Source organism: Sus scrofa, chromosome 4 (genome assembly GCF_054392235.1).
Source record: "Sus scrofa isolate SSC_HxYL_T2T_F1_AM1 chromosome 4, Sscrofa_HxYL_maternal_Yorkshire_Landrace_v2.0, whole genome shotgun sequence".
NCBI classification, from domain to species: domain Eukaryota; kingdom Metazoa; phylum Chordata; class Mammalia; order Artiodactyla; family Suidae; genus Sus; species Sus scrofa.
Window position 1 is genome coordinate 112,015,965 of NC_139386.1, and position 27,258 is coordinate 112,043,222.

Consider the following 27,258-nt stretch of genomic DNA (forward strand, 5'->3'; position numbering starts at 1 on the left):
AGATCAAGGTGCCTGTCTCACACAACAGTTGTGAGGACTAAATGAGTCAAACAAATTAATGTAAGTTTATGTAAAATGCCGAGAAGAGTGGCTGGCACGTTTTCCCTTATTATATATGCTATGGAATGTGTAGGCGAAAAAAGAAGGCTCCTAAAACAAAAGCATGGGATGTGTTTTTTATTCTTCCTCAGCAGAAAAATACATGAAAGTATTTAGTGACTTTGGCATCTGTCTCAAGAACAGTGGTAATAAATTTCTGAGTGACTTCTGTCCTCTTAGGAAAGAAAAAGTGATGAGGGAGGTTCAGGGGGCATTTCCTTCCAGAACCCTGGAACTTTCGTCCTTATAGTCTGTCTTCCCTTCAGTGCTGTGCGCTCTTTGGAGGTAGAACTGTTCTTCGACCTCCTTATTACTGTATTCTTAGTTCAAGCAGAGTGTCTGGATTGTAAAAAAAATGCATTGCTTTATTTGTTGACTAAGTGATTGAATGAATATTTTTCTGTTGCTAAGGGAAGTTTTCCTGGTTTGGTATTTACCTTTAGTTAATGCTAATTCTGATTCTATAACATTGTGAGACCTTTAGAATGCAAAGAAAGTAGAAAAATTCATTTGGCTCTAGAGTTAAGGGACTCTAAGCTTCTTTAGTTAGGAAAGTACTGATGCAAATGTCCCAAGGCCTATGTCTGATAGAATACAATACAGTGATATTTTTACTTTTTAAATGTTAATTTCTGATTTTTTTTTTTTTATTGGTCTTTTTGCCATTTTCTTGGGCCACTCTCTTGAGGCATATGGAGGTTCCCAGGCTAGGGGTCAAATCGGAGCTGTAGCCTCCGGCCTACACTAGAGTCACAGCAATGCGGGATCTAGCCACATCTGCAATCCATACCACAGCTCATGGCAACACTGGATCCCTAACCCATTGAGAAAGGCCAGGGATTGAACCCGCAACCTCATGGTTGCTAGTCGGACTTGTCAACCACTGAGCCACTATGGGAACTCCCCTAATTTCTGATTTTGAATGTGACACAAGATCATTGTTATTCCCATGAAATTACACGTATTTCAAAAATTAGCGCACCTGCTTTTCCATAGGGTTCCTTTTTCCTCTGAAATGTCTAAATTTCAAAATTTTATTCTTTCTTAGACTTAATTTAATTATATTTAGAATTTTCAAATGAGAGGGTAAAATCTGCAGTTTGTAGTTAACTGGATAGAAACATAGGATTCACTTAAGAGGAATTGACTGCATCTATTTAAACAGAACTAAAGATTAATACCGGCTCAATATCAGAAGTGAGGAAATAGCAAATTATTGTGACATTTAGTTTTTACATAGTTTTATTTTATTTTATTTTTTGCTTTTTAGGGCCATACCTATGGAAGTTCCCAGGCTAGGGGTCAGACTGGTGCTCTAGCTGCTGGCCTATGCCACAGCAATGCAGGATCTGAGCTGTGTCTGCAGCCTACACCACAGCTCCTGGCAATGCCAGATCCCTGACCCACTCATCAAGGCCAGGGATCGAACCCGCATTCTCATGGTTACTAGTCAAATTTGTTTCTACTGCACCACAATGGGAACTCCCTAACTGTTACTTAATTTTAATAGTTAAATATCTAACTTAAAAAAACTTGATTGGGCATTAGCGTGTGCAAGTGTTAATTGAGGATGAAATTAAAACTCACCTTTTAAAAGTTTTATTTATCAATGGTAAAAAAACAAAACTATGATGCAAACCGGGAGTTCGAAACACAAAACATAATTCACAGATTTGCTTTTATTTGTAATATACAGCACGGTTATCATGACTTTCAAATCCAGAGTTTTTCCCTATAAAACCATTGTTTATGTGTGTTGATAAAATAAAACATATTTAGTAAATATGAACATACAGGTTTCCCCCATTATCTGAAAATAGAGCATTCCTATGAAACTTTTCCTAAGCCGAAGTGGTGTAAAGCGAAGAAGTAATTAATTATCTTAGGACATTTGCTGACAGATGCACAAAATAAATGGAGACAGAGCACAGATGCTCACAGACACAGTTCAAAGCTCCGGGGCCTTGATGCTGAGACACTGAGTATAGCGCCTGGGGAAGGAGCGTGGTGGGGCCCTCTCCCTGCTCAGATGTGCACTGTAAGGGCTCCTGCAAAGCAATCCCTGAATGCTATTTGTGCTCTTTGCCTTTTTCTGTGATATAGCTTATATGTGGAATCTAAAAAAAATTGTACAAATGAACTTGCTTATAAAACAGACTGATAGGCATAGACAACAAACTTATGGTTATCAAAGGGGAAAGGTGAGAGAGGGGTAAATTGGGAGCTTGGGATTAGCAGATACACAATACTGCATATAAAACCGATAACCAGCAAGGACCTACTGTACAGCACAGTGAACTATATTCAGTATCTTGTAATAACTTATAATGGAACAGAATCTAAAAATGAAACTTGTGAACATCATGAATAAAGTGAGGATTCAGGAGCTCTTGTCTTGGCTCAGAGGAAACAAGTCTGACTAGCATCCATGAGGATGCAGGATCGATCCCTGGCCTCGCTCAGTGGGTTAAGAATCGGGTGTGCCATGAGCCGTGCTGTGGGTTGCACACGTGGCTCGGATTTGGCATGGCTGTGGCTGTGGTGTAGGCTGGCAGCTGTAGCTCTGATTTGACCCCTAGCCTGGGAACCACCACATGCCACACATGTGGCCCTAAAAAGACAATAAATAAATAAATACATAAATAAATAAAGTGAGGATTCAGGGGAAAAAAACAATTCACATTCCAAGGATCAGGAATCAGAATGGCATTGGAGTTTGCAACAGCAGCATTGGAAAGTAGAAAACAATGGAATAGTATCTTAATTCCTGAGGGAAACTTAAAATTCTACATCTAGTGTACCTTTTAATGAAGCACAGGGGTAGCATGAATTGGTATTCAGGCATGCAGGATTAAAAACACTGTGTTCTGTGAGCATTTTCTCTGGAAGCTGCTGAAAGACATGCTCCCAGAAGACATGGATCTAGAAATAATGGACTCATCGCAGAGAGAGGGGCAGGGATTGCCAGTATGAGAGTGAGAAGTTCTGGGGTGACAGCTGGGCAGCAGGCCCAGCGAGCATCTAGTCCATTGCAGCAGGAAGACAGGGGGTCCTTGGGAAGGGGCTTCCACGGTTTTTGTTTTTTAAGGGAAGAAAGGAATCTGATTAATTTTTTGGTATTTGAGTATTTGGAAAATGAGAAATATTTTCACTAACCTCACAGAGTAACTGGAAGAATATAAATGTAGCTTACAAGGAAAGATTTTTTTTTTGTCCTTTTAGGGTCACTCCTGAGGCATATGGAAATTTCAAGGCTAGGGGTCAAATCAGAGCTGCAGCCGCCGGCCTACACCACAATCACAGCATTGTAGGATCCGAATCACTTCTTCGACCTACACCACAGCTCATAGCCATGCCAGATCCTTAACCCACTGAGCGGGGCTAGGGATCAAACCCGCATCCTCATGGATACTGCTTAGGTTCCATACTGCTGAGCCACAACAGGAACCCCCACAAGGAATGATTTTCATAGTGATCAAACTGTAACTACTGATTACTGATTTGTCAAAAATTAATTGACTATATTGTGAAGATATATTTTTGGGGGGTGGGGTCAGAATGTGGAGATTAGTGGAGATTAAGAGAGCTCAATTCTCATTAACTGTATTAGGAATCCATAGATGATTTGTAAAATCAATTAAGTTAAAAAATATCAGTCTGAACATATTATTTAGCCTATGTAAGTAAATACCAAGAGAAACAGCTAAAAAAAGATGAAAGTTATTTGTTTGTAATGACTGAAATTGGGAGGAGAGGTGAGGTGGATCAGGGGAGTACTGTTTTTTACTTACTGACCTTTTGGTGCTGTTTGATTATTTTTAAAGATGATAGAAGCGTTTGCATGCATTACTTGGTAAAACTAAAAACTAAAGCAAATGTCAATGGGCAGGTTCCTTTAAGGAGCACTAGGATTCAAGTGGACCCAGTGAAAGAGAAAAAGAAACATAAGTTTACCTTTTGTTTTAAAAGGGCTTTTTAAACTTTGTTTACTTTTGGTTTTCTGTTTTGGTTTATTCTAGGGCTTCAAAAACAAACCAAAAAAGATGGGTCACATAAAGGCAGATTTGATTGATGTGGACTTAATCAGAGGTGAGTTCTAAGGTTGTCTTGTTTCTTAGGTATATCATTACATTATTTCATAGCGGTACTAAAGATTCTTTTCCCACATCTTCCCTGTTTGATGGTGTACTTTCATTTCCAAAAGCGATGTTCTTCCCTCATCATTCAGGCTTTAGCATTTTTCTCCCCTTTGCTGAATACCGTGTGGCTCTGTAAATTACACGGTTTCCATGAGGGCGAAGGAGGGCTGGACTTGGAGGCTTACTGCTGTGTAATCAAAATATATTATGTACCATTCAAACAAGCCTGCCTTTTTTTGAACTCCTGATCTAGTGTTTGAGGCAAGAAGTTAGTGTCGGTAAGGAACACCTAAGAGGATTCTTTTTAACTGAACGGGTTATGTGCTGATTTTTGCTCTCATCTGTTTTTATATCCTGTTACACGTGGGCTAATGTTAGTACAGTGTATATCAATGTTTGATGTTTTGTTTTGTTGTATGTTTAAAGGCTCAACATTTGCCAAAGCCAAACCTGAAATTCCGTGGACGTCTCTGACTCGAAAGGGGCTTGTTCGAGTTGTATTGTTTCCATTTTTCAGCACTTGGTGGATTCAGGTTACCTCTTTAAGAATCTTTGTTTGGCTGCTGCTGCTTTACCTCATGCAAGGTAATGGGAGGAGTCGGAATAAATGATGACAGTTTCTTTTTGCTGCTTTTGCTATTAGATCGTGCAGACCTTACTGTTCTTACATTTACCCTTTCCCTTGGTGGTATCACATACACTTGGACATCATCATCAATTCATTTGCTGAGAGAGAGCAAACAGGATTGTCTGACTCTCCGCTCTCGAGTTTCTTCCCACCTCTCTCCCCAGCCAGGCCTTTCCAAACTTTTCTTCTTTCTGCCCTTTGAATACTGGATTACCTCAAGGTTGCTCCTGGATTCCCTTCTCTTCCCTGGGTGCTCTCATCAAGCCCTGATGCTTTCAACATAATCACATACTGGTGATTCTCAAATTTGTATTTTCAGGCACATCTCTCTGCTGAATTTCAGTCTCGTAAATCCAACGCCCTGTTTGACATTTCCATATGGGGATTTAATAGGTATCTTGAACTTAATCATATCCAAAATGGAACTCTTGATTTTTTTTTTTTTTGAACAAACGTTTCTTTTGTACGGACTTAACCCCTCTTCAGGTCTTCCCTTATTTCATTAAATGATACTATCAACCGCCCAGTTTTCAAGTGAAAAATTCAGTCTTCCTATTCTTCTCAACCATCAACTCTCGCTTGCCATCTGTCGCCAGGTCTGTAAGTTTGACCTCCAACATGTGTCCTGACCACTTATCCCAGCCTCTGCTGCCACCGTCATAGTCCATGGCACCAGGATCCCTTCATCTGGATCGTGAGAGTGATGTCTGCTCTGAGCTTTCTTTCTACCAATCACTCTTTGCACAGCAATTAGAGAAATCTTTTGAAATGGAAACCATATCACACCATCTTCCTGCTTAAACCCTTTAGTGACGTCTCATTGCCCTTAGAATAGAAACCCCAACTTTTCACCAGGGCTGCGGTGTGCCCTCCATGGTCTGTTCCCCGCGAACCTCTGGGATGTGATAGCACCCTGCTCCTTGCTCACCCCAGGCGTAAGGACCTTTTCCACTTCCTCACACAGGGCCTTTCTTTCTGTTTGAAACAATCATGAAGTTTTCACGTGGCTACCTTTGCTCTCATCTTTAAGATCTATGCTCAGACGTAACTTTCATAGAGAGGCTGTCCTTGTCTATACCGTCTAAGTAGTCCTTCCACCCCTCAGTCACTATCACAGGAATATTTTTTTTTTTTTTGGCCACGCGCACAGCATGGGGAAGTTCCCGGGGCAGGGATTAAATCTGAACCACAACAGCACAAGGGAACTCCCAGGAATCTTTTAACTTCTGTATTGCACATCACTACCTGATGTTTTTTCTCTTCTCACTGTGTGCAGGGAGGGACCCCGTGTATTCACTTCACTATATTCTATTGCCTACCAGGAGCACTTCCTGAAAGAGGGCAGTGTATATATGGTTATACCTGAGCAATCAGACATGAATTAGAACAAAGAGTAGGTGGAAGGTGAAGTTTGGGTTAGGATGAAAGGGTTTGGGGTGATTTTTTTTTTTTTTTTTAATCTTCTTAGGGCCGTACCCTAGGCATATGGAAATTCACAAACTAGGAATTGAATTAGAACTGCAGCTGCCGGCCTACACCACAGCCACAGCAACTCAGGATCCGAGCCATGTCTGTGACTTACACCACAGCTCATGGCAATGCCAGATCTTTAACTCACTGAGTGAGGCCAGGGATCCAACCCGCATCCTCATGGATACTTGTTACCCGTGAGCCACGAAGGGAACTCCTAAGGTGATTTTTGTTACCTTTTATCAGTGTCAGTTTTTTGAATTGTCTTCCTAACTATCATTTTAGTGGCTGCATAATATTCCATCATGTGGACACACCATCATTTAAAGCTATCATTTTAAGCTTGTGTGAGTCTATCATATGGATTTACCATAAATACTCTTTAATAACTGCTTAATATTCTATTATATAAAAGTATCATAATTTATATACCATTCCCATATTGTGAGCATTTAGGTTGTTTGTAGATTTTTCCCTATTAATAATACTATCATGAACAAAATTTCTCACGTTTTATATTACTTCCTTGGAATTTATTCTCTGAAACAATTAACAGATCAAAGAATGTAAACATTTTAAGGCTTTTAGTACATATAGTGAAGTCGTGGGCCACACAATTCTTTTGGAAAGTAGGTGATAAGAATGTTTCTTTTACCACAATCTTACCAGCATTATTATGATTTAAAAAATTGTTACCTAGTTTAATATACAGAAGATACTTTGCTTGTCTAATGTGCATTTATTTGGTCACTTGAAAGGATGAAGTTAAATGTTAAATATTTTTTCTACATGTTGAACAATTTCTTTCTTGTTGAGATAAATTTATTTTCATGTACACCATTACCTATTTCTGGACTACGTATTCTGCACCATCAACTTGTCTGATTATTCTCTTATCTATGCCAATTTTTTAAATGACTGTAGCTACTTAATATGTAGAAACCTTGAGCAGGACAAGTATTCCTCTGTTATTCTACCTTTTCAACATTTTGTCTTAGGCTCTTAGTTGGTTATGCTTTCCAAAATAATTAGAATTATTTTATCATGAACAGAAACAAAAACAAAAAATTTTGGAATTTGGACTGGAATTCCCTGTTTCCCGCCCCCAACTCCAAAATGTAGATATGGATATATTTAGGGGGAATGGGAAGAAAATTGAGCTCTCTCTCTTTTTAATCAAGTCTCCTGTTAATCTTTCAGTAAAGTTTTATAGGAATTTTTTTTTCTTATAAGACTTGCTTAGATCTTCTTAAACTCAAATTTTTAAAATTGTGTTAAAATATACATAACCTACAAGTTACCATCGTAACCATTTCTAAGTATACAGTTCAGTGACAGGCAGTACATTCATGTTATTATGCAGCCATCACCACCGTCCATCTCTTTTTTCATTTTTTTTTCATTTTTTTTTCCGAACTGAAACTGTACCCATTAAATCAGCAACTCTCCAATTCCTCCTCCCTCTAGCCCCGGGCAATCACCATGCTCCTTTCTGACTCTAGGACTCTGACGACTCTATAGGTAGCTCATAGAAGTGGAATCATAGAGCATTTGTCCTTGTTTCACTTAGCACGTGTCTTCAAGATTCATCCATTTGGAGCACATGTCAGTATTTCCTTCCTTTTTAAGGGTGAATTAATAATTGATTGTATGTTTATGCCACATTTTGTTTGTATATTCATCCATCAGAGATGCTTGGGGGCTTCCACATCAAAGTAAAATATTTTTTTTTTTTTGGTCTTTTTTTGCCTTTTTAGGACTGCACCTGCGGCACATGGAGGTTCCCAGGCTAGGGGTCTAATCGGAGCTGTGGCTGCCGGCCTACCCCACAGCCACAGCACCTCGGGATCCAGGCCACATCTTCGACCTACACCACAGCTCATGGCAACACTGGATCCTTAACCCACTGAGCGAGGCCAGGGATCAGACCCGAGTCCTCATGGATGCTAGTCAGGTTCACTAACTGCTGAGCCACGACAGGAGCTCCTAAAATCAACTATTTAATGTTTTAATTTCTGTTGCTCCTGTTACAAGTATGAGACTTTTTGTTATGAATTTTAACAGTTACATTTGAAAGCATTTAGTTTATATTTAAAATTGTTATAACCAGGCACTTTATTAAACTTTCATTGATTCTCATAGTTTTTCAGTGCTTCTCGTACATTTTCCAATGGTACAGTCTTACTGTTTGCATGATGAAAAGTTGTTCTCTTTTTCATACATTTCATTTACTCATATTGAGTTAGTGAACATGTTCAGAGCAGTGTTAAGTAATAACCGTACGCGTGGTCATCTTGTTTTGTTCCTATTCAGAATGTCTTCGTTAATATGATTCATGCTGATTTAACTTAGATATTCCTTAGTATATGTGCTGCCGAAGCGAGCACTACCTCTATATTCTTTAGGGTGTTAAAGAAATATTTTTATATTCCTCATATTTTTGAAAAGATTGGCATGTATGATCAATTACAAATCAGGAACAAATCGTTTGTTTTTATGGAATCCTTTTTCACTATTCACGTTGGACCAAACCTCGCAGGTTAAAGGCACAGTCCTTCCCAAGACACCAGCCTTACTCTGGGAGTCCCTAGGGCCGCCCTTCCTCTGACCAGCTGACTCCAGCTCATTCCTCATGGTTTAATGATTCACTCGAATGACCCATAGAAGCCAGGAAAGTACTGTACTTAGAGGATACAAATGAGAAGAAATGCATGGGGCGAAGTCGGGGAAGACTCCAGTCAGAAAGTGTTCATCATCCTCAGGGCTCTGTTACCTTGCCATCCCTGATGGATGGCAGCGTGCAGAAGGTAGTGCCAGCCAGAGATGCTCACCCAAGCTTTGGTATCCAGAGTTTTTACTGAGGGTTTATTGTGCAGGCGTGATTGATGGAGTCACTGGCCAAGTAGTGGCCCTCTGTCTTTAGCGCCCCTTCCCTTCCCAGAGGTCAGGCTGATACTATGTGGCTCAAAGACCCAGCCCTCTAATTACATAGTTGGTCTTTGTGGTGTGGCTACTCCTACTCCTAGTCACTTTATTGGCACACACTGTCAGGTATGGTCCAAGATGCCCACCACGAATAACAAAGATACTTCCATCATTTGGGAAATTCCACGAGTTTAGAGGTTACCTCCCAGGAATCAGGGACAAAGCCTGTTGACGCAGCTGTCAGTTGAGACGGTATGTATGCAGGCAATCAAAATGACATCATATTAAAATATTAAATTACATCAGTTTAGTCAACAAATCCTTAAGTACATGGCATGTCTGTGCCAAGTATTCTTCTATTCAACATGGTCTTGGTGCGTTATTCTTTTGCTCTATTGTCAGATGACTTTGATAGGGTTTCAGCTATTTGTTCAACAAATGCTGAGTGCTTACTATGTGCCAGATACTGAACTAGGTATAGCAGTGAACAAAATAGACAAAAATTCCTGCCTTCATGGTGTTTACTTTCTAGAGGTAAATTTATAACCATTTTCACAAGTCAGCAAGGTTTGCAGTGTGTTGTTTTGGTGCTGCTCTTGCTATGTTTGGGTATCAGAGTATCAGGGCATGAGATTGATTTGGTAGCTTTTTCTCCATATACGAAAGTTCATGTAGCACAAAAATTATCTTTATGTTAAAGTCTGAATGAACTAATCTGGAAGTTGTATCTGGAAGTTTAGGGAGATGGTTTGTGACTTTTTTCTTGCTTTTCTTTTTTTTTAACTGGAGTAGAGTTGATTTACAATGTTGTGTTAGTTTCAGGTGTACAGCAAATCCAATCAGTGATACATACAAACACACACACACACATCCATTCTTTTTCAGTGTGATGTTTTAATGTTTGTTTCTTTCATTATTTATTTCTTTGGACATTTCGTATACATGTACAAAGAGGCAGTGTAACATAGCAGTTAAGAGTAGGACTCTTGGAGCCTGGCTGCTGGGTTCCAATCCCAGCTCTGCTGATTGCTAACTCTGGGCCTTGGAAACTACTGTTCCTTTGAGCAAAACAACACTTCGAAGGATTTTGTGGCATCTAGTTTTGTGGTAGAAAGTCTTTTGAAATATCTAGATTATCATACTGCTAGAAAGGCAGATCCTTTGGACACATCGTTCTTTACCTGTGCTGCGGTCTAGGGCTTCAGGTTTTCACTCAGCTAACGTGCAGGTGGATTGTATTGTAGGAAATTATATGCTTTCACTTGCGTACTTTTTTTTTTTTTCAGGACCATACTCGTGGCATACGGATGTTCCCAGGCTAGGGGTCCAATTGGATCAAAAGCTGCTGACCTACACCACAGCCACAGCAACGCCAGATTTGAGCCTTGCCTGCAACCTACACCACAGCTCATGGCAACACTGGATCCTTAACCCACTGAGTGAGGCCAGGGATCAAACCTGCATCCTCATGGATACTTGTCAGGTTTGTTATCGGTGAGCCACAACGGGAACTCCTGTATGCTTTTGTAAATGATAGATTTTTATAGAAATAATGTGTCTAGTTATTAGAATTGGTGTTAAAGCTGAGCCCTAATGTTTTCCATTTTGAAACTCTTCTTTTCAGTTATAGCTCTCGTGTTATATTTTCTGATGCCTATTGTGAATGTAAGTGAAGTCCTTGGACCCTTGTGCCTTATGTTACTCATGGGAACTGTCCACTGTCAAATCGTGTCTACTCAGATCACAAGGCCATCAGGGAACAATGGAAATCGGAGAAGAAGGTGAGACGAGAAATCACACTTCTGGTTGTGTATTTTACAGGATAGGCAACGTCTCTAAGTAAATTAATTAAAAAGTCATCCACTTTTGCATGTATTTGTCATTATTTTTTGGCTTAAAAAGATGAATGCTTTACTTTTAGTTTTTCTCCTTGAAGATAAGAAACCTTGTCATGAATTTTTAGTCCAAGGTGAGGCTTTGTCATTCAGTACAGCTGTTTAAAAGGAAAATTCCTACACTATATTATTCTTTATTAAAATTTACCTTAAATAATGATTTTGAAAAAGTGTTTTTATTCACATTCATTCTCAGTTGAAATTTGGTGAAAATTCACTATCAACAAAGATCTTATTAGTACATTGGATTAGGGCTACTAAAGTTTTTACCTTTTTTCAGTGGTGTCTGATAAGAGTGGTTTTCTAAGTGTTCTAAACTTTTAATAAAGATTTAACTTTTCTGCACATCGAATTCATGTCATGTTTTTATTGATTATGTGCTGTGTGGAGGTTTTGGAGCTATTAAAGGTTTCTTAGATATATATGGCATTATCTTCCAAAAGTCATCTTTCCTCACAATATATATAGATTTTCGTCCCCCTAAGGAGTTAATATATCAGATTGCTTTCACTTGGTGCAAGGAATTTCAACCTGTTTATTCTTAGTTTTGAATGTTGTTTTCAAAACTTTTTTTTTTTCCCCAGAAGAGAATATCCAGTTTAATTGATTTAATTTTGTTTGTTTGGTTTGGTTTGCTGTGCCCACAGCATGCAAAAGTGAGACCAAGGATCAAACCAGAGCTGTAGCAGTGACAACACTGCATAGCTTTAGCCCACCAGGGAATTCTGATTTAATGATTTGTAAGGAAATTAAATTCTGTGCTGTGTCTCTTTGATATTTACAGGGTATATCTTTTCACCAAACAGGGTATCAATAAAAAGTGATCGGTTGCTATTATTTTGTGTTCCCCTGATTAAAAGGTGCCAGATGGTTAGATTTCTTACTTAAAGACATTGTTTATTCTTTTAGTGGTTCCTAAAAAGATTCTTGGTCATACATATGAAAATTTTCCTTCTAGTAATGTTTTTGAATAGTGGTCTCTTTCTTTAATGAATGAACAAGATGATAACATAGGATTTTGTTTGGAAGCTTTTTTGCCCTTAAGTCAGAAATGTTCCTGCATAATTTATTCTCATAATATGAAGTTCATTATACTTAATTTCAGGTAGCAGTTGGTAGGGATATTCTGAGCAGAAAAAGAAAAGGTCTTGAATAATCTGAAGTTGTTGAATTTTTTTTTTTTTTTTTTTTTTTTTTTTTTTGTAGAAAGTTACGAAAAACAGCAAATGGTGATGGGAGCCGAGAAAATGGAAATAATTCCTCTGATAAAGCCAGAGGAATAGAAACTTTGGAATCTGCACCCTTTAATGGTGGCTTTTGGGGGACTCTCTTTGGCAACAGGTGGGAAGTCTTACATTCGAATTTTTACGTAGTTTTTACTAATTGTGTTCACATTAGTGTTTACACAGTATAGAGTCTGATTAGGTTATAGGTTAGAGGAATATGCAGTGTAAGTGTATTATCATTGTGGGATTTTTTTGTCTTCTTAGGGCCACACCTGTGGCATACGGCAGTTCCCAGGCTAGGGGTTGAATCAGAGCTACCGCTGCCGGCCTACACCACAGCCACAGCAGATCCAAGCGACCTCCTATGGCCTACACCACAGCTCATGGCAATGCTGGATCCTTAACCCATGGCGTGAGGCCAGGGATTGAACCTGCGTCTTCATGGATACTAGTTGAATTTATTACCACTGAGCCACGATGGGAACTCCTGTGTTGTGATTTTTAAAGGCTCTGGAGTGATTTGCTTATTTGTCGTTTTTTTTGTTTGTTTTTTGTTTTTTGTTTTTTTTTGTTTTTTGTTTTTTGGTTTTTTTTGTCTTTTTAGGGCTGTGCACGCACAGCATATGGAGGTTCCCAGGCTAGGGGTCCAATTGGAGCTGTAGCTGCCGGCCTACACCACAGCCACAGCAACACTGGATCCGAGCCACATCTGCGACCTACACCACAGCTCACGGCAATGCCAGATCCTTAACCCACTGAGCAAGGCCAGGGATCCAACCTGCGTCCCCATGAATACTAGTCAGATTCATTTCTGCTGAGCCATGATAGGTATTGTTTTTAAAAAAATTTTTTTTTATTATTATTTTGTCTGTACCTGTGGTATGTGGAAATTCCTGGGCCAGGTATGAAACCCTCACCATAGCAGCAACCCAAGCCACAGCAGTGACAATGCTTGATCCTTAACCTGATGAGCCACCAGGGAACTCCTGATTCGTTTATTTGAAATGTCTCCACAGTCTGTCATGTTACTTATAAGTCCAGTTATCTACCATAAAGTTTTCATTCTATCTGATCTTTAATGGTCTGTTAGACCACAAGATTACGGAAATATAAACATTCTCAAAGAGTAAATATTTTAAGCCACATTGGAGAGAGAAGAATTTTGAAAACGAGGTATTTTTCAGTGCGGGAGCTGATTAGAAGTGGGATGCGGGACAGGAGGCTGGTGTCAGTGGGCTGTAGGACAGAAAGGGAAATGAATCTAAGACAAATTCGACCTCTTTCATGATTTTCTAGGTCATGACAACACCAGCATGACTTGAAGAAATATTTATTTTGGAATATATTTCTTTTTGTGACTCAAAAGTAACATTCTTTGACAGCTTCTTTTTTGAAGATGAAGTGGTTCACACAGTTTTTCTAAAGATAGATTGACACTGTTAAGTCCAAGTGTTTCAATTCTTATGCTCAACATTGTACTGGGCTCTGGGTATCCCTGTTCCCAGTGAGTTTACCCATCTAGTTGGGAAGGTAAGAGTAGCAGCTATGATACAGTGGCAACCATGTGAAAACACCATAAACGGTTCCATGCAGTTCAGCAGGTGGATTGATTATTCTAGGGTGACATGGACAGCAGGAGGCATGGAGGAGCTGAGAGTTGTTGGGCTTGGAACGTCAGGAGAGGGAAGATCTGTGAGGAAGGGCGCAAGTAGGCTTCATGAGGGAGGGGTCGGCATCGTGTTTGAGAGAGAGACTGTGAACCCACTTCCTTGGAAAACAAAAGAACAGGCTTCCTCTCAGTTAACTGATGCGAGACTTTGGAGACTTGGAGCGAACTATGTTCTGGCTTCCTACACCCTTAGGCAAACTAGGAGCCTGAACAATATCATTTCTGAATTTCCTTTTTCTTTCCTTTCCTTTCCTTTCTTTTTTTTTTTTTTTTTTTTTTTTTGTATTTTTAGGGCCACACCTGAACCATGTGGATATTCCCAGACTAGGGGTTGAATCAGCTGCAACTGCCGGCCTATGTCATAGTCAGAGCAATGCCAGATCTGAGCCACCTCTGCAACCTACACCACAGCTCACAGCAACGCCAGATCCCTAACCCACTGAGCGGGGCCAGGGATTGAACCTGCATCCTCATGGATACTAGTGGGGTTCATTACCACCGAACCACAACGGGAACTCCTGATTTCTGAATTTTCCTGATTTCCAGAATAACATGTTATATTCCTCCAAAGAAAGTGATGTCATGAAAGATATTATTTTCCGAAAACTAATGAGTAACCTTTTCTCCTTTTTTAAAAATAGGATTAAAAGAGTAAAATTAATATGTAACAAAGGGACGGAAACTGACAATGACTCAAGTTGTTTACATCCTGTCATCAAGAAGAGACAGTGTCGACCAGAGTTTAGAATGTGGCAAACAAGAGAGAAAGCAAAATTTTCAGATGGAGAAAAGGGACGAAGGGTAAGATCGAGATGAGTGTAAATATTACAAGGTCTTTTCTTTCCTGTGTAAAAGTTTTCTCTTCTTAAACTCTGCTGGAGAGACAAAATAGTTGCTGATAGATTTTGTGATTTGTGTGCATGGAAAAACCACGGGACATGAAGAGGAGGGCATCATGAAGAACGGCTTGAAGACTGTACCTTATTGTTCCAAGTTCGAGGACCAGAGCCTGTCATTGGATCTGCTCGGGTTCAGCCTGAGCAGGAGGCTGGTAGATTTAATAAACAGATGAGCCTGAAGGCTTCCGTGTCATCGTCCAGAGAGGCAGCGTTAGTGTGTTAAGGTTTGGGAAACTCTTTTCTCAGTTTTGGTAGAAATATTCTGCTTTATGTCTAAAACTAAGTACACTTTTACTTCATAGTCTTGAAATACTTTCTTATGTGTTAGTCTGTGGCGTCTGCACATTACGAAAAGAGCTAACGTTTTTGAGCCTTGGCTGCACCCAGGCACTATTCTAAGTGCTTTTACATGTAGCAGCTCACTTGTTTCAAGAGCTTTGAGGTAGGTGCTTTTATTTAATTATTTTTAGTCTTGTTTTTGAGGTAGACGCTTTTATTATCATCACTTTTCGGATAAGGAAGTTGGGCCCCAGAGACATCTCCTTACTTGCCTGAGGTTACACAGCTAGTAAGTAGAAGCGCTGTGATTCCGACTTAGAGTTTGAGTCAAGCCTGTGCTTCTAACCTCTGCATCATTTAGGCTATTTAGTTTCAAGAACATTTAATATTTTTCTTTCTTTTGTGTGTGTGTGTGTGTGTGTCTTTTTAGGGCCCCACCCGTGGCACATGGAGATTCCCAGGCTAGGGGTCGAATCGGAGCTGTAGCCGCCAGCCTACACCACAGCCACAGCCACATGGGATCCAACCTGCATCTGCAACCTACACCACAGCTCACGGCAACACCGCATCCTCAAACCACTGAGCAAGGCCAGGGAGTAAACCCAAAACCTCATGGTTCCTAGTCAGATTCATTAACCTCTGAGCCATGACGGGAGCTCCGAAACGGCTGTTCTCTTTGCAGGAGTCTTTTAGGCATTTGGGTAATGGGATTTCAGATGATCTGTCAAGTGAGGAAGACGGCGAAGCCCGGACACAGATGATGATACTGCGGAGGAGCGTGGAAGGGGCCTCGAGTGACAATGGTTGTGAAGTTAAGAATAGAAAATCAGTACTTTCAAGGCACCTAAACACTCAGGTAATTTTTGTTTTAGTTTATAGAAGATAAACAAGATATTTAATGTTTTTCCTACTATTTGTTGACTTGATTTTTTGGCAGGTAAAGAAAACCACCTCCAAGTGGTGTCCTATTATGCGGGATTCAGATAGTCTGGCTGAATCAGAGTTCGAATCAGCTGCCTTCAGTCAGGTAACATCTTTTTTTCAAGGCGTATTCTTGCTTGTGATAACTTTACCCATTCCCCCATTTCATTGTCTTAAAGTAGTGTTTATATTTGCCGGCCCCTCTCCTGCCTCCACATATCTTTCTACCCCTCAAACAACTTTTTTATTTTATTTTGCTTAATTTATTTGCTTTTCAGGGCTGTACCCATGGCATATGGAAATTCCCAGGTTGGGGTTGAATCAGAGCTGCAGCTGCTGGCCTCCACCACAGCCACAGCAGTGTGGGATCTGAGCCATGTCTGCAGCAGTGTGGAATCTGAGCCGTGTCTGTGACCTACACCGCAGCTCACAGCAACGCTGGAACTTTGAACAAGGCCAGGGAATGAACCCACACCCTCATGGAATCTAGTCAGGTTTGAAACCCGCTGAGCCACAACAGGAACTTCATCAAGCAACTTTTATATGACTGCTCACCCCCAGAAAGAGAATGAGCTCTTTCTCTTTGATCTAATCTGAAAAGTATCATGGATGAGGAGTTCCCGTCGTGGCTCAGTGGTTAACGAATCTGACTAGGAACCATGAGGTTGCAGGTTCGATCCCTGGCCTTGCTCAGGGGGTTAAGGATCTGGCGTTGCTGTGAGCTGTGGGGTAGGTCACAGACGTGGCTTGGATCCTGCGTTGCTGTGGCTCTGGCATAGGCCAGCAGCTACAGCTCCGATTGGACCCCTAGCCTGGGAACCTCCATATGCTGCAGAAGCAGCCCTAGAAATGGCAAAAAAAAAAAGACAAAAAAAAAAAAAGTATCATGGATGATACTCAGATTCCTCAATCCTAAAATGATGAGAAGGCAACTTAATTTTCCTTTGGAATATAGCATTTAGTTATTTTTATGTATTTCTTTTTATGGCCGCACCTGCAGCATATGGAAGTTCTCAGGCTGAGTCGAATTGGAGCTGCAGCGCTAGCCTACACTACAGCCACAGCGACACCAGATCTGAGCTGCATCTGTGACCTACGCTGCGGCTTGTGGCAACCCTGAATCCTTAACCCACTGAGTAATGCCAGGGATTGAATCTTCATTCTCAGAGAAACTGTGTTAGGTTCTCAACCAGCTAAGCCTCCACGGGAACTCCTGAAATTTATTTTTAAGCATCATTTTTAGTTAAGTGGGTTCGATGCTGATGAGGATAGATTTTTGAGAAGGGACCCCTGAGAGATGGGAGCAGTAAACCTCATGAAAGCTAACAGACATATTGTATATTTTGGGACATTGTACTTCAGGGGTGAGAAGAGTAGATGGCAGTAGCTTTTGCTTTGATTGACAGTTGGGATTGTGGAACAACTTTCGTATTTATGTTTGTACTGCAGGAGGGCTACAGTGTCCATCCTTTTCTCTGCCTGATGAGCCTTTTCCCTGTTTGGCTGGGCCCTTGGATGTGACTAGATCTACAGTCGAGCTCATGATATTTAGACTAGGAGACACTTTAGGTGTGTCATTAGGCTAGCCACTCCTGCGTCCAGAGTCGGTCCTCTGGATGGGCTTGCAGGAGTCACTCCCATCCCAGGGCGCCTGAGTGGGCAGTAACTTCTCAGAGGGGGTCCCCTTTTATAGTCTGTTGGAGAGTCATCAGAGGTTGCCCTTTAAATATGGAAATGTATTATTGTTATCTGAAGCCTTGTGTGCAAACAACTACATGTGATCAGTTCATGAAAGCTTCCCAGCCGTCACCAGAGGGAACTTTGTTTTCATTTTATTTCAGATATATAGGTGTTTTTTTGTTTTGTTTTGTTTTTTTGCCTTTTCTAGGGCCACTCCCGTGGCATATGGAGGTTCCCAGGATAGGGGTCAAATCAGAGCTGTAGCCACCAGCCTACGCCAAAGCCACAGCAACGAGGGATTCCAGCCGCATCTGCAACCTACGCCACAGCTCACGTTAACGCCAGATCCTTAACCCACTGAGCAAGGCCAGGGGTCGAACCCACAACCTCATGGTTGCCACAATGGGAACTCCTCAGATATATAGTTGTTTTTTTAAAAAAAGAATGAAAAAATAATTGGGGGTTTCGTTTTCCCTTGAAGGGCTCTAGATCTGGCATGAGCGGTGGTTCTCGAAGCCTCAGCATGTCGCGAAGAGACTCGGAGAGCACCCGCCATGACTCGGAGACAGAGGACATGTTGTGGGACGATCTGCTGCACGGCCCCGAGTGCCGGTCGTCGGTCACCAGCGACAGTGAGGGGGCCCGTGTGAACTCCCTTCACTCGGGGACCAAACGCGACCCCAAAGAGGATGTTTTTCAGCAGGTCTGTCAAGGTGGTGATGAGAATAGCTCGTGTTTACTGTGTACTTTCCATGTGCCGGGCACTGTATTATCTCATCTGACTCTACGGTAGTTCTATAAGTGGACGTTATTATTATCCTTAATTTAGAGATGAAGAGATTGAATGTAGTTTGTAAATGGAGATGTTGGGATTAGAACTCAAGAGCAAAGTACTCTTGAGGTCCTTTTTTCTTTTGCTCTTTTTTTTTTTTTTTTTTTTTTTTTTTTGTCTTTTTGCCTTTTCTAGGGCCGCTCCCGCGGCATATGGTGGTTCCCAGGCTAGGGGTCCAATCGGAGCTGTAGCTGCCGCCCTACGCCAGAGCCACAGCAATGCAGGGTCTGTGCCGAGTCTGTGACCTACACCACAGCTCATGGCAATGCCAGATCCTTAACCCACTGAGCAAGGCCAGGGATCGAACCTGCAACCTCATGGTTCCTAGTCAGATTCGTTAACCACTGAGCCACAACAGGAACGCCTCTTGAGGTCCTTTTTAACGTGAATTTTTCTTCCCAATGCCTTTTCTCATTATTTTCCTTAGAATGATACTTAATGTTCCTTTTATTTGAGCAGGGTACATTGTTTGTTACGTAACCTCATGTGATATTTTCGTAGATATCACACAGTGTTACATGAATTACCAGGAGACTGCGTTGCTTGCTTCTCTAATAATGTATAAACCAAGTAATGCTTTTAATTTTAAGTTTTATTTTTATCTAATAAAATCAGCCTAGAAATGGAAATTTCTTAGAAGGTTATTTCAGCCTTCCAGGCAATATAGGAATTCATTTTACACCTACAGAAATTTTTTTTACTAATTGTCACCTAGTAATAACAGCTCCTCCTTCTTAGAAATATTGTAATCTATCTCGTGGGATAATATGAAGTGCTTAGCACAATGCTTGGCAAAGAGTAAGTACTAATACATCTTAGTGTGGTTATTAATACCCCATCAAATGATCAGTTAGTCTCTGCTTAAATACTTGTGGAGCTGGAGTGGTTGTCATTTTATGATTAAACCTTTTGTATGTCTAATGACAATGACCATGATTCTTCTTAGCTTTATTTTTTTCTTAGGCTAAATATTTCCACAAGGACTTAATCATTTGTTTAATTGTATTTTCTTGGTCCTAAGTTACCATTGATTTAGGTTACACCTTTTAATGAAAAAAATCCTGCTTCATTAAATCTGTACAATTTTCAAAAACCAACTAGAAACAACATACATTTTTTCACCAAAGTTGTAAGCTTTCTCTTCCAATTTTGCTATTGAAATATGAATCTAAATATTGTTTGCCTTTGGTGTGAGGATTCATCTACATTATTTCAGCCCTTGGTGGGTACGCCTAGCATTGTGCTGACTATAACCTCCTTGGAGCCTCGGGGATTTGCAGTATAATTTTAAGGCCTATGTAAGAATAACTAGGTAAGGTGAAACTCACCATTGGGAAGTCATCGTTTCCAAGTTCTCCCACCTAACCTGTTTTTTCTCTTTTATTTTCCGTATTTCTAAATGCCACCACTAACCACCCAAATCAGAAACCCTTGGGGCCGCTCTTGGCCCTGCACTCTCCACCAGGCTTCTCATTCTCTTGATTCTCCTGGCTCTTTTCTGCGTCTGCCCACCTGTGTCCATTCTGCTTGGCACAGATCATCCTCAGCCCTCGTCTGGTCCCTTACAACAGCTTCTCCAGGCTCGATCCCTTTCGTTTCATTTCCCACACTGCAGCCAGAATGATGCTTCTAAATTGCAAATCTGGTGCCACTCCTCTTAGAATCCTTTAATCGCTTTCTTTTCCCTTCTGGATTAGTTGCTTCTGTTCCTTTATGTGCTCTGACACCGTCTCACGTGGTAGAGTGTAACTTAACTGAATTTCTTCCAGTTTCTTCATGTTCCTCTGGGACTTTGCAAACCTGGTTTATTTACCCAGAACACATTTTTCTCCAATACTCATTCCTTGGGCTCATTTCTTTTCATTTTTGAAGTCTTGGCTTGAGTGATACATCTTTGGAAGCTTTTTCTGTATATTCCTAAAGCCTTCTTTCCTTCCCTTGTCACACTGTTCAGTAACGTTACTTAATCACCTCTCCTTCGTAAGTCTGTGAGCTCCTTGATGTCAAGGACCACGTCTGTCTGGTTCTCCATTGTAGCTCTAGTGTGTGTTGCATAGGAGCTGCTTAATAAATATTTTTGGCCAAGTCTGTTAAACAATCCACACAATATCCTCAGCATTATGTTAAGCATTATTGTAGAAGGAGAAGAAATACGCAAGGTAGTCTTTTTTTAAGTGACTTATATATTAGTTTGGGGACAAGGTGATTTTGTGGGAAATAAGTAGAGGACATCATAAAAGCCGTATATTACTAGATGTGAATTTATCTGATTGATCGGACCCAAAACCTCATGGTTCCTAGTCAGGTTCGTTCCCTCTGCGCCACGACGGGAACTCCAAGGGTTTTTAATTTCAGAGAAGGACAACATGAGTGAGGCTTGTGGCCATCAGAGAGGCAAAGTTGGTGAAACAGGAATTGAATGAGACATGATGTGGCAGGAGTTCCTACTGTGGCACAGTGGAAATGAATCTGACTAGTATCCATGAGGACGCAGGTTCAATCCCTGGCCTTGTTCAGTGGGTTAAGAACCTGGCGTGTCCATGAGCTGTGGTGTAGGTCGCAGTCATGGCTTAGATCTGGGGTTGCTTGGCTGTGGTGTAGGCCGGCAGCTATAGCTCCGACACAACCCCTTTCCTAGGAACCTCCATATGCTGTGGGTACAGCTCTAAAAAGACCAAAAAAAAAAAAAAAGGCATGATGTGGCAGAGGAAAATGCAAGGCTGTTTTCATTGTAACCTTCTCTGGAGCTTTCTATGCTTTTCCATATCGTGATTAGACTGGAGAAAGGCTTACCTCCTCAGTCCTTCATGTAATAGCTAAGGCCTGTCAGCACCTCTACCGCCTAACTTCCTGCTGCCGCTGATACAATCATGTTGCTCTGCAAATCCTTCTTACTTGATCTCCCATAAATACACCAAGCTTATCTTCATTCCCTACGTTTAGAGAGGGAAGGAACCTTGGGGATGATAGCATCGTACCTCCTGTCATTACGGAAGACCCTTAAGACCCTTAGCCTCTCTCCAGGTGAGGAACTGGCTAAGTAAGGAAAAAAGGACCAGAAGCCAGCATCCTGGGGGTGGTGATTGGAGTGATGAGCTTTGTGAGGAAGAGCATAGGATGATGAGGCTGAGCCCTGGTAGTGACCTGGGAGCTGGACAAAGGGAAAATTTTTAATGGAAGAAAGAAAGAAGGAGTGGATGGAAATATTTATTTTTTCTTTTCAGAACCATTTATTCTGGCTTCAGAACTCAAGCCCTGCATCTGATCGCGTTAGTGCCATAATCTGGGAAGGGAGTGAATGCAAAAAGATGGATATGTCTGTGCTGGAAATAAGTGGCATCATCATGAGCAGGGTAAGGTTTGATGAGTTTTCTCATCAGAACATTGACTCTGTTTGTTTTTTTTTTTTTTTTTTTCTTTTCTTTTCTTTTTAGGGCCACACCCATGGCATATGGAAGTTCCCAGGCTAGGGGTCAAATCGGAGCTACAGCTGCTGGCCTACACCATGGCCACAGCCACTCAGGATCCAAGCCGCATCTACAACCTACACCACAGCTCATGGCAATGCTGGATCTCCAGCCTACTGAGTGGGGCCAGGGACCGAACCGGCATCCTCATGGACACTAGTCAGATTCATTTCTGCTGCACCCCAATGGGACCTCCTGACTCTGCTTTTGAAACACAGATCTGTATCTTAAATTCTGTGATCAGAGGCTTCACTTGGTAGTACATTTTTTTAAATTTGTTGTGAGGATCTCTGTGAACATGATCAGTTGTTCAGATGGACTTTACATATGTCCCTTACCTCATTCAGACCTCAAAGTGAGAAATCTGTTCATCATTTTTGTTTGTATTTCTTTGAGATTTAAAACAGATTTCGTTTTAAATAACCTAAACAGTATTTGATAAACACTACTTCACAACTCCATGTAGCTATGCAATAATGATGGACATTTTAAATTCATTCCCAGGTCAATGCATATCAGCAAGGAGTCGGTTATCAGATGCTGGGGAATGTCGTCACCATCGGATTAGCATTTTTTCCTTTTTTACATCGACTGTTCCGTGAGAAGAGCCTTGACCAGCTAAAGACCATCTCAGCTGAGGAGATCTTGACTCTCTTTTGTGGGGCACCACCTGTTACGCCTATTATTATTTTGTCTATAATTAATTTTTTTGAACGATTGTGTCTTACTTGGATGTTTTTTTTCATGATGTGTGTGGCAGAGAGAACATATAAACAGGTTGGTAGTAAATTAAGTAAAATTTCTTAATTCTGTTTTCATATATGATGTTCTGTTGAGTTCCTTTTATCCTCTTTTATCCTCTTTTTTTTTTTTTTTTTTTTTTTTTGGTCTTTTTGTTTTTTAGGGCTGCACCTGTGGCAAGTGGAGGTTCCCAGGCTAGGGGTTGAATCAGAGCTGTGGCTGCCAGCCTATGCCACAGCCATAGCAATGCAGGATCTGAGCTGTGTCTGCGACCTACACCACAGCTTACCACTACGCTGGATCCTTAACCTGCAGAGTGAGGCCAGGGATTGAATCCTAGTCCTCATGGATACTAGTCAGGTTCATTAACTGCTGAGCCACAATGGGAACTCCGCTTTTGTCCTCTTGGTTTGTTCTCTTAATGGGGCAATGAAAGATTGATAAGTGGGCTTTGGGTATTTGTGGGTTTAGCCATTGTGATACTGACTATTCACAAATGACATGTTATAACTGAAATTTTGCTGAGCTCATGTGTAGAAGGCAGTGGTTTAGCCAGAGAGAGGGGCCCCTGACTGCTCAGCACCTGCACCTCCATGTGCCTTTTGCTGTTTTTCACCTGTAGCGTATGTAATAATTCTCAAAGTGAAAATGTTTCTGAGAAAAATGGCCAAATGAGAAATAAATTTATTGCTCAGAGTTAGGTATTGAGGACTTAATATATTGGACTCAATATGTTGGTGATGTGTATAAAACCCACGATTTTAGGGTGGGCGCAATCCTGACAGGTGGAAATTCCTAGGCCAGGGATTGAACTTGCGCCATGGCAGTGACCCAAGCTGCTGCAGTGACAACACCAGATCCTTAATCTGATGCGCCAGAAGCAAACTCCCAAAAAACCATGAATTTGAATGGAAATGTAATTTGGGAGGAAGTTAGAATTTTGTATAAACATTTGCGTTTGTGAGGGTAGAAATTTACAGAGGTCTCCTTGAAAAGGTCCAAAGTGTACCCTATTGTGAAGAAGTGTTTGTTTTCTTTTGTTTTGTTTTGTTTTTTGCTTTGTTTGTCTTTTTTTTTTTGCCTTTTCTAGGGCCACTCCTGCTGCATATGGAGGTTCCCAGGCTAGGGGTCTAATCGGAGCTGTAGCCACCGGCCTACACCACAGCCACAGCAACGCCAGAGCCAGATCTGAGCCGCATCTGTGACCTACACCACAGCTCACCTCACCACAACACCGGATCCTTAACCCACTAAGCAAGGCCGGGGGTCGAACCCACAACCTCATGGTTCCTCGTGGGATTCGTTAACCACTGCGCCACGACAGGAACGCCGAAGAACTATGTTACTACACAATGTGCTTTGTAAGCAACGGGTTAATGAAATAGTAACAATGTTTTTTCACTGCCTGGCTTACTGCCTACGGATTAGAACTTGATCCTTTTAATACCATTTTTTATATTCTGGAGATATTGTTTGCAGTTATGTAAATATACACATGGTGACACATAAGTACATTTCACTTTGTGATTATTTTTTTTTAACTTCCTCCAGAGATTTTTATTTGCAAAACTCTTCAGCCATATTACTTCTGCCAGGAAAGCTAGGAAGTATGAAATACCTCATTTCAGACTTAAAAAAGTAGAGAACATTAAGATATGGTTATCACTGCGTTCCTTTCTAAAGGTGAGTTATATTTGACTAACTATGAATAATAGTTATGAATAAGCAAGAATAAGCAGAAAACATGCTCATTGAGATTTCTGGTGGCAGGTACACAGTAGGCGGTGTAGTTCTGTGTACTGGACAGATTTTATCAGTGGCTGACAGACTTGCTGGGTACTAGTTTGGGAGTGATCTATCTGCAAAGCTGTAGAGCTAAAGATGCAAACTATTATATGTAGAATGGATAGCAAGATCCTACTGGATAGCAGGGGAACTATATTCAATACCCTATGATAAACTGTAATAGGGAAGAATATGAAAAAGAATGTGTGTGTGTGTGTGTGTGTGTGTGTGTGTATCTGAATCACTTCGCTATAGACCTAAAACTAACACAACATTGTAAATCAACTGTACTTCAGTAAACAAACTAAAAAAAGACCCTAGTAGAGCTAATAGGAGCTTAGAAAGGGCAAAGAAGATTTAAATTCCTAGGGCAGAGTGGTACATTGAATATTGCATCTTTCGTTGACCTTTGGGGAACTGTTGCACATGAAAATACGTTAGTGTATCAGTCACACCCTTAATTTGAAGGGCACGGCTCTCAGAGCTTAATTAAAGTTGAAGGTGTCCAACGTATGTTAAAATTCTCAGTCGGAAGCTTCTTGTAAGCGTTTGTTTTCACATCAGTAGAGTCAGATCAGAAGCGTGAAAGATGCGAGGGCTGTGAGTCTCCGCGCTGATCCCAAACACTAACCTCCGTCTCACTCCACAGAGACGGGGCCCACAGCGTTCAGTGGACGTGGTTGTGTCTTCAGTCTTCCTACTGACACTTTCCATTGCTTTCATTTGCTGTGCGCAGGTAAGAGCTTCAGATCTGTTTTAGTAAAAAATGGAAAACATTTTCTGTTTTAAACCAGTTAAACTTTCTGTTTTAAACCTGTTAAACTACTGTGTTTAAGTGTGTGCGTGTGTGTATACACAAAAGAGTATATGTATGTACAAAAGACTGTATGTACACACACACCCACACCCACACACACACACCAGACTATTGTTTCTCACAGCTCTGGGAACTGGGGAGTCCAAGCTCAAGGTCCCAGCATGGTTATGTTCAAGTATATACGCATATATATATTAATATGTCTAATTTTCTTTTGCTATTTTGAATATGTGTTAATTTTTCTAACTTTTGGAATGAGAATAAAGGTAACTTTGAAGTCCTTTAAGACTCTTTTAAGACCAGAGTTCCCTTGCAGCTCAGTGGGTTAATGGACCATGTTGCCACTGCTGTGGCTCTGGTTTCTGCTACGGTGCGGGTTGGGTCCCTGGCCTGGGAACTTCCGCATGCCATGGGTGCAGCCAAAAAAAAAAAAAAGTCAAGGCAAAGTAAAATCTTTATTTTAAAAAAAAGACTCTAAAATCATGCTAATTTAATTTCAGTTGGCAATTTTTGATTAATAATAAAGCCATCTACCATGGTTACAAAATGATTTTGCTAACGTCATCTTTTTTTCTACTTTGACTACTTGCCCCTTTAAAGTAGACATTTCCTTTTTTCCCATTTATTCATTCAATTATTTATTATGCTATGGACTCCTGTGTTCTTATTTTTATGCAATGGATTATAAACTATTACTATATTTCTTTTGATGTTTAAATTGTCCCAGATTTGGTTAGTGGAAGGCCCTTAAAGCCCTTTCCTCTGACAGGTCCCTATATCTTTATTTTTTTGTTACTTCTGTTTCTTGTTTGTTTTAAGGGCTGCATGTTTGGCATGTGGAAGTTCCAAGCTAGGGGTCGAATTAGAGCTGCAGCAGCTGGCCTACACCACAGCCACAGCAACACGGGATCATAGCTGTGTCTGCAACCTACACCTTAGCTCACAGCAATGCCAACACTGGATCCTTAACCCACTTAGCAAGGCCAGGGATCCAAACCTGCATCCTCATGGATACTAGTTGGGTTCATTACTGCTGAGCCACAACAGGTACTCCCGTTACTTCTGTTTTCTTTGTTACAAGATGTTACAGCCTTACTTGTGCTTTTCCATTAATCGAGTTTTTTAACTTAATTCTGTTCTGGTCAGAGAACATGAACAGAAAAACTGAATGTTTTCAGTCCTTTGACATATGTAGAGGGAGTTCCCGTTGTGGCGCAGTGGAAATGAATCCAACTAGGAACCATGAGGTTGTGGGTTCAATCCCTGGCCTTGCTCAGTGGGTTAAGGATCCGGTGCTGTGGTGAGCTGTGGTGTAGGTTGCGGACATGGCTCGGATCTGGCGTTGCTGTGGCTCTGGCGTAGGCTGGCGGCTCTGATTCAGCCTGTAGCCTGGGAACCTTCATACGCCACAGGTGCGGCCCTAAAGAGACAAAAGACAAAAAAAGAAAAAAAAAAAAGAAATGTAGAGAGGGATGTGCAGGGGGTTTGGGATAGAAATGCTATAAAATTGGGTCGTGATAATCACTGTACAACTATAAATGTTATAAAATTCATTAAAAAAAGAAATATGTAGAAACTTCTTTATCATCCAGTATATGTTCAGTTTTAGTAAATCTTCCATCAGCACTTTGAAATCATTTGTATTCTATTGTTTTGAGAAGCAGTGTTCTCTCTGTATAAATTAGCCCAAGTTTATTAGTTGTATTGCTGCAATTTCCTATATCCTTACTCATTTCTTTTGGTTTGCTGATTCTGTCAGCCATTGAGAGGTGTGGTCAGGTTTGCT

At 40.9% G+C, this 27,258-nt stretch overlaps 1 protein-coding gene across 14 annotated transcripts in view; it reads left to right on the plus strand.

Moving 5' to 3' along the window:
- The window catches only part of PHTF1 (putative homeodomain transcription factor 1), a 74,869-nt gene that overhangs the window by 25,311 nt on the left and 22,300 nt on the right, over window positions 1-27,258 (plus strand). For 8 of the 14 annotated variants that reach the window (XR_014844472.1, XR_014844474.1, XR_014844471.1 and 5 more), the window contains exons 4-15: window positions 4,119-4,188; window positions 4,665-4,823; window positions 10,886-11,042; window positions 12,363-12,497; window positions 14,693-14,852; window positions 15,912-16,085; window positions 16,167-16,256; window positions 18,312-18,533; window positions 21,887-22,015; window positions 22,634-22,906; window positions 24,422-24,553; window positions 25,305-25,391. Coding sequence is in view for 5 of the 14 variants with exons in the window: in XM_085023582.1 (XP_084879708.1) it covers window positions 4,119-4,188; window positions 4,665-4,823; window positions 10,886-11,042; window positions 12,363-12,497; window positions 14,693-14,852; window positions 15,912-16,085; window positions 16,167-16,256; window positions 18,312-18,533; window positions 21,887-22,015; window positions 22,634-22,906; window positions 24,422-24,553; window positions 25,305-25,391 (1,788 nt within the window). In the remaining 9 variants the exon portion in view is untranslated. The remainder of the gene's footprint in view (window positions 1-4,118; window positions 4,189-4,664; window positions 4,824-10,885; window positions 11,043-12,362; window positions 12,498-14,692; window positions 14,853-15,911; window positions 16,086-16,166; window positions 16,257-18,311; window positions 18,534-21,886; window positions 22,016-22,633; window positions 22,907-24,421; window positions 24,554-25,304; window positions 25,392-27,258) is intronic. The other 6 variants (XR_014844477.1, XR_014844478.1, XM_085023584.1 and 3 more) reach the window with 2 other exon arrangements.